This window comes from Carassius carassius, chromosome 23 (genome assembly GCF_963082965.1).
Source record: "Carassius carassius chromosome 23, fCarCar2.1, whole genome shotgun sequence".
NCBI classification, from domain to species: Eukaryota; Metazoa; Chordata; class Actinopteri; order Cypriniformes; family Cyprinidae; genus Carassius; species Carassius carassius.
The window spans coordinates 20,757,522-20,771,112 of record NC_081777.1 but is presented as its reverse complement, the minus strand read 5'-3'; the positions used below and the strand labels follow the sequence as shown (position 1 = coordinate 20,771,112).

Sequence of the window (13,591 nt, the reverse complement as noted above, 5' to 3'; positions counted from 1 at the left end):
TATATATATATATACATTAATGTATACATTTAAAATAATAAAGCAATAGTTCCCAAACTGGGGGCCACAGCAAGGCTGAGGGATATAGGGCCCTATGAAATCCATTTGATTTTTTCCTAAATTTCATTTTATTTATTTTTTCAAAATTATTTATTTTTTCCATTTTAATTGTTCTGTTTTGCTTTTTTTTCAGTAAACTTTTTTCTCAACTCCTTTTTAATAGTTAAATTAAATTGTATTAATTAAAAATCATGAAACATTTACATTTTCACATCAATTTATAAAAGTTTAACAGAAATGACATGTTTAGGGCCCTATGAAATGTTTTATTTTTTCTCGCTATATTATTTTTTTAAATTCTGTTTTAGCATGTCTAATTATTTGAATGCATAAACAACTTAATAGATTAATATAATTTTTTCTTAAAGTAGCCTTATTAATTTTTTTCCCTTAGAAATTCTGTGTTGTTTATTTACATCTTTCTGCTTATCAAATGAAGGCATAAGACATTCATTTCATTTATCTTTTAATTATTGAAAATTAAGCGAACATTATTTTTTGGCAAACAAAGAGGATTTACAATTAAAATTAATACATGGAAGAAAAGTTGTGTGATTTAATCCTTGAATAATGTTTTTTAATTTTAGTAGTAGTAGTAGTAGTAGTAGGATATGTAAGTTACATTCTACTGAAAAATAGTACCAGACTTTTATTTTGACGCTAATACCTTTACAGTTCTGTGTATGTGATATGATGCTAGTTTTACTCAAATCAAATGGTCAGATGCTCATGAAGTGACTCATAGAGCAGTTCTGGAGATGTTGTTCATGTGTTTCCATCCTCAGTGAGACGACAGACGCTGAAATCACAACCACAACATCTCGTCACACCCCTAGTGTTCAGGAAACCTGTTTGAAAGCACTTATCATTTTAGAAACACTAAAATTACGCTCAAATCACTAAAAGACATTTTTGATTCACCTTACAGTCTATCCAGCCCATCCTCTTTCTCTCTCTCTCTCTACGTCATATCTACCCTGTTCCCCCTTTTTCTTTCATATGATGCATATTTTAAATGCCACCTCTTTCTCGCAGAGCTCTTACAGATGTTTTACACCGCCTTGTACAACTAATTCAAGAGGAGGAGTGTGTAAGTATATCATTTGTAATAATCAAAAGCACCATACACACACACATACACACACACACACACTTCATTAGAATCATACTTTAGTCATATTCATATCCACTCTCAAGTGATATGAGAATTGCTGCAAAATAGGATCACTTCCTCCATCCACCACAGATACACACAAGGAAGTCCACCTACGGACCACAGCTCTCATGTAACGTTGAGAGTAGGAAGAGCTGCTTTCTTTGGCTCAGTTAACATTAAAGATCAGTATGTGTGCCTCTAAGTGTGTTCGTGTCTATTATACCAGAACCAATAAAGAGAGAAGATCCACAGAGACGCGCCTCCCCCCACCCCTTCATTTCTCCAGCAAGCTTTGAGTTTTAATTACCCAGAATCCCTCTTTATCAAGGCACGCCCAGGCTCAGTAATTACACAAGCAGCTCTGACTCACATATAGTACTCATTAAAACAGACTCTCAACTTTATGTAACTTTATCAACATTAATAGGAGCATTTATGGCCTCCAAAGGATCAGTGTTGGCCTTTCACGACCCAAACATCTCAGTAGATACTGTTTCTAAAGCTAATGAGACCTTGATAGAAATCTTAATGAGACTTAAGGTTAATGACTCCATGAAAAGGACTCGAAATGTAAGATCAATGTAACTTAATGAAGCAAATATAGCCTTTCTATATAAAGACCATTGTCTCATATGTGCAAGTGACCTCCTTGATGTCTTTACTCTCTTTTTGTACACTTTTTAGCCACTGGAGTCTCTCTCTGTATGTGATTCAAAGTTGAAAACTGGCACCACCATCCTCATCAACAGCCTGGGCAGCAACGCCAGCCTGTCCAAGATTGATATCAGTGGAAACTGTATAGGTGACACTGGAGCAAAGATGCTAGCAAAGGCCCTCATGATCAACACCAAGCTAAAGTAATTTTCCCCATGTGGTGACTTTTATGTCAAGTTGAACATGTTCCTTGATCGTTGTTCCTGTCAAGCCGTCAGCATATATACTTGGATAGATGTTAAAGATCGGGTTATAATGATGTTTGACAGGAATCCTTTTTCCAGGGTCAACAAAACATGCCCTAACTATCGTTTCTTATGAAGACTGTGCTTTGTTTTCTGACAGAACGCTGGTTTGGGACCGAAACAATGTGTCTGCTGGAGGATTTATGGATGTGGCCAATGCCATGGAAAAGTGAGAGCACCCCACACACAAACAGACTTTTTTAGTGACTTGCATTTGTTAAAAAATGATGTGTTTTCAAACAGAAACGTGACACTACAGAACATGTCCATTCCAATGAGTGATGTTTTTCAAGCGTACCGAAACATCCCAGAGAAGATGGAGGAGGCTTTACAGAAAGTTAGTTCTTGTTTCCAGGACTGTAGAAAGCCATAAGAACAGACAATGATATAAAACTGACTCTTTTTGTGTGTGTATATGCAGATCCAGACTTTTTTACACAGGAACAATCAGAGACAATGTAGAACAGGTGAGGATATGTGTCATCTGCAGCATGGACTGAAGACCACTCGCTCTGAACAGGTTTGTGTGGATATCGAATTATTGTCTATGATATAGTAGACTGCAATACTATGTACTAAGGGTTTAGATCATTATGAAAAAGTCTCTGTTTCTCTCAGTTAGTGCAGGATCTCTGTAAGAAGCTACAGGAAAGTGTGCATCCTTTAACCTGCTACAATATACAAGAGGTGCAGTCGGACATCTTGCTTGCAGAGGAAGCGCTTCAACATGCAAAGACGGCCATTAGTGTATGAGATTACACATCTACATGGTTTGCAGTATTACAGATTTAAAACCAGATTTTTTTTACACTACAATTTAAAAGTTTGGGATTGGTATGATTTTTGAATGTTTTTGAAAGTATCTTAGGACTGCATTTATTTGATAAGAAAGATAAAATAGTAATATTAGTGAATATTACTTGAATTTAAAATAATAGTTTCTATTTTAATATATTTAAAAATGTGATTTATTCCTCAGATGGCAAAGTTGAATTTTCAGCAGCCATTACTTCCAGTCTTAAGTGTCAAATAATGCTCAAGAAAAATTTCTTATTATTATCAATGATAAAAAAAATGATGCTTTGACGAATAAAGAATTGAAAATAAGTGAAGAACCGCATTTATTATAAAATATAAATCTGTAACATTGTGTTCTCAGTGAACAAAAGTATTAATGTCTTTATAAAAAATAAAAAGACCTCAAACGTTTGAACTGTAGTGTACAAGTAATTCCTGTTATGCAGTACTATTTGAACTTTCAAAAATAAAATGCTTATAAATGTGTACACCAGGCTTTCAGAAACATGTGATCATTTATATTAAAAGAAAACTGAGAATTGAGATTTACATCCTCGAGTTTCTGAATATGCAACATACAGTATGAATATATTAAGACACATGTGACCAGAATAGAAAAATACTCACTATAGATTTAAATTTTACTAACAATATAATGATTATTTTAATATACTTGTGATGTTTGACATTTTGGCCTTTCCCCGCAGTCTTTCGCAGGGCTTTATGAGTTGGGCAGAGCGCCCTCCAGTGGTCATATGCTTAAATGCATTCTCAATGATGCTGCTACAGCCTTGAGGAGTGAGATCACTGAGGAAATCCAGGTGAAGTTTTGTCACGTTTTTTTTGGGTGTTTCTGTAGTGTCTGGTATGTAGTATGAACGAGATCGAGTGTTGAGTATGTTTATTGCTTTAGTGGAGGTCACTGTAAGTGCAATTCGAAGGCAGTACAAATCAGATTTTCTCTTGTGTCCTGCAGGAACTGGCAACGGCAATGCTGCAGTCTGCCCAGCTGACCTGCCCCAGAGTCGTCCAGAGGTCAAGCGTCAGTGAGCATCTGGCAGAATGTGTGGCCAAGAAGACACGTCAGGCTGCACACTTCATTCAAAACACAATGCAAGAAACAGAGAACAGCATCAGAAACAAGCTCAGGTGGAATGCACATACACATCACTATATCAACAATATTATAAAGACTCTTTTTTTACTTTGTGCTCCCCTCTCTCACTTTTTCTCAGTGAACTGAAACTGTCTGTCAGCGTCTCTCTGGTGGAAAGTATAATTGATGAAGTTCTTCAGGATTTGTCAGTGGCTCAGGAAAAGCTGGTAAGGGTTTGCATTTATGAATGTGTTTATTGAGCACATGAGAATTGTGTGTGCATGTGTATGGCATCAAATATATATCACGCTTGCTTTCAGGACAAGCACATGAGGGAGTTTTCCCAGTCCACCAATATGAAGGCCAATGTTCCTCAGCTCAGAGTGATGGAGCATGAATTCCCTACAGATGATGTGAGGACAGAGCATGTCTGCTTGATTCTAGCTTTCCGATCCAACACGTACTCAGGAGTTTTCCTTTGTTTTTATATTGCACATACACTTCCACTCAAAAGTAATATTGTTCGAAATAAATTAATACTTCTCTTTAGAAAGGATGCATCAAATTGTTCAAAAGTAGCAGTGAAGGCTTTTTTTCAAATAAATGCTGTTATTTGGACATTTCTATTAATCAAAGAATCCTAAAAAATTCTAATTATTTAATTCTAATTATTTTAGTAATCTAGAGCGTGAGTTTGATTGCTGTCACTTGTATGCATTTAAGTTTGATTTTCTCTCAACTTGTCCACAGTACATCCCTGTAAACTGGAGGAACAGCTTCCACTCCCGTAGCATCCGTCCAGCCCCTTCCATAAAAAGTAAGTCCCTCGTGTCTTGATGCCGACAAGTGCTTCTTGCACTCCTAAATCACTTGTCTTTGCTTTTGCACTCCTGAATCACATGTGATTAGATGTAGCATGTACTGGTGACGTCATAGATGTGCTATACTTGAAAGATGATTGGCTGTAAGAAACCTGGCACACACACCACAGCTGTTGAGGTCAGAGGTCATGTTCAGGTCTGTTTAATTATGCAGTCGTCAAATATGGAGGGGTTAAAGACTTTTCATTGTTCTTATCTGAACAAAGCCAGCATTATTTTTTACAGTCAATCAAATATATATGGTTAGTTAAGCAAATCAAATTCAACCACATCCTTTACTATAGCATGCACAAACCGATTTAATGACAACACATGTGTATAACTTGTGCAAATGTGTGAGACTGTGTGTATGTGATGCAGTTTGCACTGTAGTAGTGCATGTGACTTAAAAAGCGTGCTTTGTTGTTTAAAGTCCTGTCTGCGAGAGTGGGATCCCCCTCTCATGGGACTTCCCCTCCCTGTCTAATTGGTCATCTATCTGTGGTGTGTGTGTGTGTCTGAGACAGTGGGGGGATTGATTTTGGGAGGTCCCACCCTGTCTCTACCAAATATAATCAGCTGTGTAACACTGCTGGCAGCAGCTAACTGGAGCATAGCCCTGTTACTCTCACACCACTGAGCCCCTCAGACGAGGGAGGGGGCCACCCGCTTACAACCATGACAAAGCCCCTCCCCCGGTCCGCCACCCTCCTCTTCCTCTGCTCTTTGTGTATACCTGTCCTGTTATCTCTACTCTTATCTTTCCTTTTTCTTGTTCCAGTCACATTTCACCCCAAAATAAATCGAAAGAAGAAATTATAATTCATTTGCTTAACCAAGATGAAGCCTGTTATACGAACAATTTTTGTATTGTGACATTACTAGAATGCATAGCACTGATTTTTGTGTTTTAAATGGAATGAATACTTTTAAGGATGCAATAAATGAATCAAAATACGTTCATAATGTTTCTTTTATACTTTCTATTCACAAAAGAATTCTGAAAAAATAAAAAAATCAATACTATTTCCACAACAATATTAGTCAGCCCAAACTGTTTTCAACATTGATAACAATAAGAAATGATTCATGAGAACCATTTCAGAATATTAAAATGATTTCTGAAGAACCATCTGACGCGTATGACTAGAAGTGCTGGTTACTGCATGGGTATTAATTGCATTTAAAATACTTTATAACAAAAACTTTTTTTTAAAGTGTAATAAAAAAAAATAATAATTCACTGTGCGAAAATCAGAATCCTCTTTAATTAGGCTTGATTTCCCATATCAAAAACATAACAATAAATACATTAGACTGTATATTTATTGATTTTGGGGTAAAACATGACATGACATTGTAGGCGTTTTTGTGAGATATCATGTGGGTATCCTGAATCTTCTGTGGTGTCCAGCTTTGTCTTCCTCTTTCCCTGTCCTTCCCTTTTTCACTGATCTTTCATCCCCCTCTCTGCATATCTGCATATCCATCGTTCCCTCCTTCTCTCTCTATCTGTTTCCTCCTCTCCATGTAGATACACACATCATACAGGCTTCAGCCTCTCCCCTCCCTCACTATCTCCCTCTGTTGTCCCTTATTTCCTTCCTCCTTCTCTCTCTCTGCAGGTTTGTTAGATGTGGAAGGAGAACAGCAGGCGCGTGCGGCCACACATCCCCAGCAGGAGGTAGAGGAGAGAGGAGGGGGAGGGCCTCAGGTCTACAGAGTAGGAATGGAGGAGAGGAGGCGGGCCCTGTCATTGTCATTGGCCACGGGGCTGTCAGTCACAGTGTCAGCCCAGCTGAAGCCAGGAAGCCCCTCCTACTTAGGGAGAGAGGCGGATGCTGCTGCTGCCGCTCCCGCTGCTGCTGCTGCCGCTCTTAGCAACAGAGAGCACCGGCGCTCGGAGCCTGCACCTCCTCAGCCCCCTATGGACCTGCCCATCGAAGGACACACACTGAGGCACTACACCCGCTCCAGGCCCAGACCCAACCGCCGGAACACGCAGCCTCCCAGCAAGCCTCAGGTAAGAAAGAAAGAACCGAGAAGAAAGGAACAGGGGAAGGGTTTCGAGAGGCTGAGATGGGGACGCTGGTGGTGGAGAGAGAGGGGGAGGGATGCCGCTCAGGTTGGTTCATCTGCAGCAACACAGGCTCCTCCGGGCTCTGTCTCCCACGTCTTCTTTTTTTTTCCTTTCTCTCTCTCTCTGTATATGCGGCGTGAGAGGGTGGGTTGAGATTTTTTGGGTGTGTATGCTCCACTGCCATTTTCTGGCACCGTGTGTGTGTCGTGGTGCTCGGGATGCTCAGCTGGGCAGTGTGTGTACGCTGTCAGAAAGGGGCACAGTATCTGTCCACTGCTTACAGACGCTTGTGCTTGGTGAGACTGCTGTAGCATCTCAATTATTAATGTTCCCAGATCAAGTCTGTAGTTTTTACCCTCGCTTCTGTCACCAGGAATGGAGAATCCCTCTATTCATGGCATTCCCGGGGTGTGGGACGGAAATCTGTTTTTTGCCTCTCTGTGAGGTTGTACTTGGGTGAAACTGATCGTATGTGTAAATGAGATGTAATGTTGTGACAGCCGCTGTATTTCTCTCACTGATGCTGCGCTGGCACACTGCGATTCTGTGGAGCCCGTCCTGTCTTTTCTAAGATATTATATCCTCACTGCGGTGTCTTCGTTACGTGAATGTGAGATGGAGTGAAAAGAGAGGCAGAGGATGTCTTTTTCCTCATATCGGTGTGTATCTATAACACTTGTGCATCCTGTGAATGGTCAATTGGTAAATGGTTGCCATAGTGATGGGCTTTACGGTGTTCTCAATTGTAGCTGCTCACACACACATGCCTTTACACTGCTGTGTGTCTAATGTGCTCTTATGGCATGTTTATTGATGCTTCCGTAGTGAGCTGTGATTTTTCTTTGATTCTGTGTGTGATAAAGGTGCTATTGTGCCCTCACATTGTGATTGTGGCAGTTCTGTGTGGTTGTCAGGTATGATATAATTGCAGGTGTGTTGAAAACTATCCTGTTGAGTCGTTCAAGACACATTTTCTTTGTTTGTTTGCCACAAAACTTTGGCCGTTTTATTTGCCAGTAAATGAAGTACTATTATATTATACTGTATGTTATAATGATGGTTTCAGATAGTAATACTACAGAATATCATGTTGCTATTATGGTTTTGGGAACGTATCATGATATATACACTACTGCTCAAAAAGCAGATAAGCTTTTTTTCTTTTTTCTTTTTTTGGGAACCCCTGAGATTGGGGAACACATATTCACTATCAATTAGTTGTTTAATACCTTGCTTATTACTAACATATTGGCTGTTTTTTTGTAAATATAAATAACATATTAATGCCTTATTCTGTGTAACCTTATTCTAGATCCTTAGACCCTACCCTATACCTAAATGTAACTACTACAACAACTGCCTTATTTACTATCAATAAGCAGTAATTAGGAATTTATTGAGTTATTAATGAATATGTGTTTGATAAAGTATTACTGATTTTTTTTATGTTTAAAAAAAAAAAAGAAGTATGTCATGCTCACCAAGGCTGCATTTGTCAAAAATACAGCAATATTGTGAAATTACTTTTTTACAGTTTAAGAAAAATGTATTATATTTTCAGATGTAATCTATTCCTGTGATGCAAAGCTAAATTGTCAGCAGCCATTACTCCAGTCTTCAGTGTCACATGATCCTTCAGATGTTGTGCTCATAAAAACTTACTGTTATTGTCAATTTTGAAAACCGTTGTCCTGTTTAATATTTGTGATGACTGGAAAAAATCCATCATATTTTTAAAATAGATACCTTTTAAAAAAGTATCAATATATCACTGTAACTTTTGATTGAATGCATTTATGATCACCATACTACTTCAAAGAATGCCAACAAAAACATGGTAAATCTGTCATGGATGGGCCACAAAAACCATGAATGTCTACTGTGACACTGAGTACTTAAACTTACTTACCACTTTTATCACCCCTAGTACCCCAAGATATGTAAAAAAAAATACCATAGTAGTGTCTGCATAAATAATGGGAATACCATGGTACTGTACTGGTACTGACAATGATCACTGTATTTATAACAGTACTTCAAAGTTTTCTAACAAATACCATAATATAGTAGTCCAAAAAATTATTGATAATACCATATACTGTGAAGCCATGTGCATATGATTACCCTCCGTATTTACCATAGGATCCCAAAGTTTATCAAAACATACCATAGTATTACTGTTACAGTAGTGTCCACACAATTCACGGTAATAATACCATAATTACCATGGGTATATAATTTCCACCATTATATAGCATAAGCTATGTCAAAAGAAAATAACATGGTATTACTGTTATGGTAGTGTTCACAACAACCATGGTGATACCATAGTACTGTGATACCATCTCAAGTTATGTGAAAAATATCATAGTATTACCACCTTTATTTACCATAGTATCCCAAGTTATGTCAAAACAAACATGTACAATCATGGTAGTTTCCACAAAAATCGTGGTATTCATAGTACTTTCTTGTAAAAAAAAATCTGCTTGCATTAGTTTTTAGTGTAGTTAGTATATATGGTTGGTAAATTATAGGAAGATCTATATTGTGTTGTAGTCATGCTGTACTATTATATGATGTCATCGTCCATGTATGAGACCTGTAGCTGTTGCTGTGTTGTCATGGTGACTGGTGTGCGTGAGTGTAATGCTGAATATAGTCATGTCTACCTGTTGGTGAGTTTTCAGCCAATATGGACAGCTATTATTATGTGTATCCTCACACAGTTACACTCGCACACAGATACAATCTACTGTGTAACCACTGTTTCAGGTGTATATGTGTGTGGCAGACAGTATAATGGGGAGGGGTCTTCTGTTATTAAACCTGTGTTAGTGTATAGTTTTAGACTGGTGTTATCCTTGTTATCACTATATATGTGTGTGTGAGGTCATTGTGCAGGCAGCTTTTTTCAGAACAGACACCCTCTAGAGACTTTGGCGCCAGTGTTATCGCAGACATGAGCATGGAGGGATGAAAACACCCCTGTCATTTCCTCTGGTCACCTGAATGAGTATGTGTGTTATATGTTTATTCCTGTCAGCGTGATCTGTTGGCGAGATCGTGTGTCCATATTGTGTGATGGTCATACTCCTTGGCTGGTAAAAAAAAAATCCAATGACAGGTGGTGCCTCAGGGAGAAGCTCGTGTGACTGGAGAAGAGATGATGCTCTGATGGTCCAGTGTGTGTGCGTGTGCTTTTTTCCCTGTATGTCCCCGCAGGGCTGTCAGCAGTGTGGGACAGCCGGGTCCTGTGATGAGGGATGCCTCTATGGTACAGCCTACTTACTCATTGGTCTTAAAGGGTTAGTTCACCCAGATAGCAAAATTATGTAATTAATAACTTACCCTCATGTTGTTTCAAACCCGTAAGACCTCCGTTTATCTTTGGAACACAGTTCCAAAGATGACCCATCCATAAAAATTGTGCTTCTGGCTCTGTGAGCTTTTTTGTCGTTCCTATATCCCTGTTGAAGTTCTCTCTGCTCCTGCAATTTTGATGGCTGCAGATAGGTTTGGGCGATATAGCCTCAAAATTATATCATGATATTTCTAGAATATTTTGCGATAACGATATTTATGATGATATATAAAAAAAAAAAAAAAACATGGAACAATGTTTTATTGGTGATTGCAGCTGGCAGACAGCAGCATTTATTAGTGCAAACAATATGAAGGGCATTTTCAATCCTTTTCAAATGAGCTACTGTCATCGATGACAGACTACCCAATTTGAAGTGTAAATCTATTGTAATATGGTGGCAGTAGCAGCTGTGTGTTCTACTTAAAGCAGACCGATCGATGTAAAGGGCCGTAGCTGGGGTTTGCAGGGCTCCGGTGCAGGGCCATGTTTAAAGTTGTGTAAATAGCACAAATAAACTAAATTTACAAATTAAACAACATTTTAGTTTTTTCAAGTTTGTAGGTGTCCAGGTACAGAAACTGAATAATCAAACGTAAACAGCATTACGTAGTCTTTACTGTATAAATTAAATATAGATTAATTATTTTTAAAACTACAAAGTAATTCAGTAGAAGCAGTGAGTGGTTTTCTCCCATTTCACTTCTTGGATTAACATTAAGGACACTGACAGCAGCTAGTAAATTAGGCGCGGTCGCTTTAAGAGATAAAACATCCAATATGATACACATTCTAATTCGTTCATAACGGTTTACTTTCACTTAAGACATAACCAACCATTTTTTCGAGGATACTTTCGAGGTGACAATTTTGTATGTATTTGTCATTTCAAGAGCAAGAAGAGACAAAACTAAATTCTGTGTTTAAAGGGTCATATGATGCTTTTTTAAAGATCATTATTTTGTGTATTTGGTGTAACTGAATATGTTGACATGCTTTAATGTTCAAAAAACACATCATTTTTCAAATACTGTACGTTATTGTAGGTCCTCTATGCCCTGCCTCCAAGTACTCGTCAGAAATGTAACGCTCCTTTCCATAATCATGAGCTTCATCTTTCAAAATAAATGTAAAGACAGTTAATAATGTCCTTAGTTTTACCATCAGCTCAAGCCTGAAAGGGAAACACAGAGTCGCACAGTGATTAAGCTCTTATGTGTTTGCAGTAGGGATGGGCGATACCACATTTTTTCCATGCGATACGATACCGATACTTTTTGGTACAATTTTAACGATACCGATATCGATACTGCTTATAATTTTTAAAGTGTATGTGATTTTTAAAAATAATCTTAATTTAATATATATATATATTAATTTGCAGTTACCATGGCTACAAGAACAATGATTTGTGGTGTTATTGTTAAAACCATGGGTAATTTTCGTAAGGGAACCTGAAAAAAAAAAAAAACCTTTCACAGGAATGTGCCTGAAAGTGATAAACGGGCCTCATTTTTACCTAAATGATTTATCATTTATTTTAATATATATTAAAAATGTATAAGGTGTGCATTGTAGCTGACACCTAAATGAACACATTACACTTGTTTTATGACTGCAAGTCTTTCTCCTCAAATGCTATTGAGCTTCAAATTTGCGTTTGAGCCCATGTGAAAAAGTAGCATAATTTACATATGATTTACAGTTTAATAAATATCAAACATTCAATTCAATTTGTGCATTATAGCTGACACCTAGATGAACAATTACAGTTGTTTTTATGACTGTAAGTCATTCTCCTCAAATGCTACTGACGTTAGAAAAGTGTACACCAATATCGCATGTAACTTTAGAGACGGTCCCTAAATTTGAGACTCTCGAACATCCAACGTCAAGCCAACTTCATGCCTTTTTTTTTTACTCTCTTTAGTTTTCTTTTCTCTGCGCCGGATTGCTGATGTCCTTTACCCAGGCATAGATGTGCATCCATCAATTATGAATGTTCAGCCGCAAACATTAGGTACGAGCGGTCGCAAGCGCGGATGGGAGAATGGTGCATGTTTTTTTGTTTTTTTTTGAACAACTGGTATGCTGCCCCCTCTGGGAGTTGGTGCCCTACGCAGACTGCGTATTCTGCGTATATGGAGCGGCGGTACTGCTGTCATCTTTCACGCAAGTCGCGACCGTGCATGTCGTGTTGTGATGGTGAATGGTACATTGCACTGCGCGCAGCCGCAGACCAATCGGTGTTAACGTCATACCACCTCGTCCGCGAGACCTTTTCTTTTTATATCATACACACACCGTCTCGATTGGCCTGCACACACTGCTTAAAACATTTAGTTATAAAGAAATTATAAATATAATTAAGTATCGTTACTTTGCAGAAAATATCGATACCAAAATAGATGCTTCTGAGTATCAATATATCGATACTGCAGCATCGATGTGCACATCCCTACTTTGCAGTACACAAGCCACGGATGGTTAAGACAGCTGACTTCACTGTGTGACTCTCTTAAAGAATCTTAAAGATTCCTAAATGCATCTACTTTCGGAAGGCCAAATAAAGTGTTTTTGCTTTCACCTAGATACACACTAACTGCGGTTACTGAAACCATGCCTTCTTTCTTTGCATAAAAATTTGGGCGGCGTTACGCAAATATTTCCACATAGTAAGGTAGACATGTGGAGGCATGTTTGAATTAACCATTTTAGGGGGGCGTGGCAAAGTCTTAACTTTGATAAAGAATATCTCTTTGAATTTGAGACTTTAGTCTTTGTAAATTTACAGATCTTCTTCATGCACCAAGAGCTTGTAACACTCCAAAGAGAAACAAAAAATTGAAATCGCATCATATGACCCCTTAGTTGCAGCTCTCTGCATGCACATTGTATGCGCCGAACAGTGCGCGGGTGCTGAATTAAGCTTTTCATGTCTTTTTGTGCTTGTATGTTTAAACTGGCAAGCCATATTAGTTCAGGCATGGAGGAAGCGAAGAACAGTTAAGTTTGGTGTTTGCGTGGCTCTCCATGTGCGCAACGAACTTGTGCGCGAACTCTCAGTCGAGTATTTCTACATTTTCTGTTTGAATGCTTTAAACTGTTTTGAATGTTGAAATTGGCAAGGCTTAAAACACGTGCAATTGATAAGCTTTCATGACGATTCATAGGCCAACTTTTTATGCTGGCCTCAGGCAGTCGGTTGAAATCACCGG

The 13,591-nt window shown here is 38.2% G+C and overlaps 1 protein-coding gene across 1 annotated transcript in view; it reads left to right on the top strand.

Moving 5' to 3' along the window:
• carmil2 (capping protein regulator and myosin 1 linker 2) overlaps nucleotides 1-13,591 on the top strand; it is a 50,766-nt gene that overhangs the window by 14,966 nt on the left and 22,209 nt on the right. The window contains exons 20-31 of the mRNA XM_059506448.1: nucleotides 1,096-1,150; nucleotides 1,901-2,073; nucleotides 2,276-2,344; nucleotides 2,419-2,512; nucleotides 2,597-2,695; nucleotides 2,794-2,922; nucleotides 3,681-3,794; nucleotides 3,950-4,122; nucleotides 4,209-4,296; nucleotides 4,390-4,482; nucleotides 4,820-4,886; nucleotides 6,555-6,952. Coding sequence (XP_059362431.1) covers nucleotides 1,096-1,150; nucleotides 1,901-2,073; nucleotides 2,276-2,344; nucleotides 2,419-2,512; nucleotides 2,597-2,695; nucleotides 2,794-2,922; nucleotides 3,681-3,794; nucleotides 3,950-4,122; nucleotides 4,209-4,296; nucleotides 4,390-4,482; nucleotides 4,820-4,886; nucleotides 6,555-6,952 — 1,552 coding nt within the window. The remainder of the gene's footprint in view (nucleotides 1-1,095; nucleotides 1,151-1,900; nucleotides 2,074-2,275; nucleotides 2,345-2,418; nucleotides 2,513-2,596; nucleotides 2,696-2,793; nucleotides 2,923-3,680; nucleotides 3,795-3,949; nucleotides 4,123-4,208; nucleotides 4,297-4,389; nucleotides 4,483-4,819; nucleotides 4,887-6,554; nucleotides 6,953-13,591) is intronic.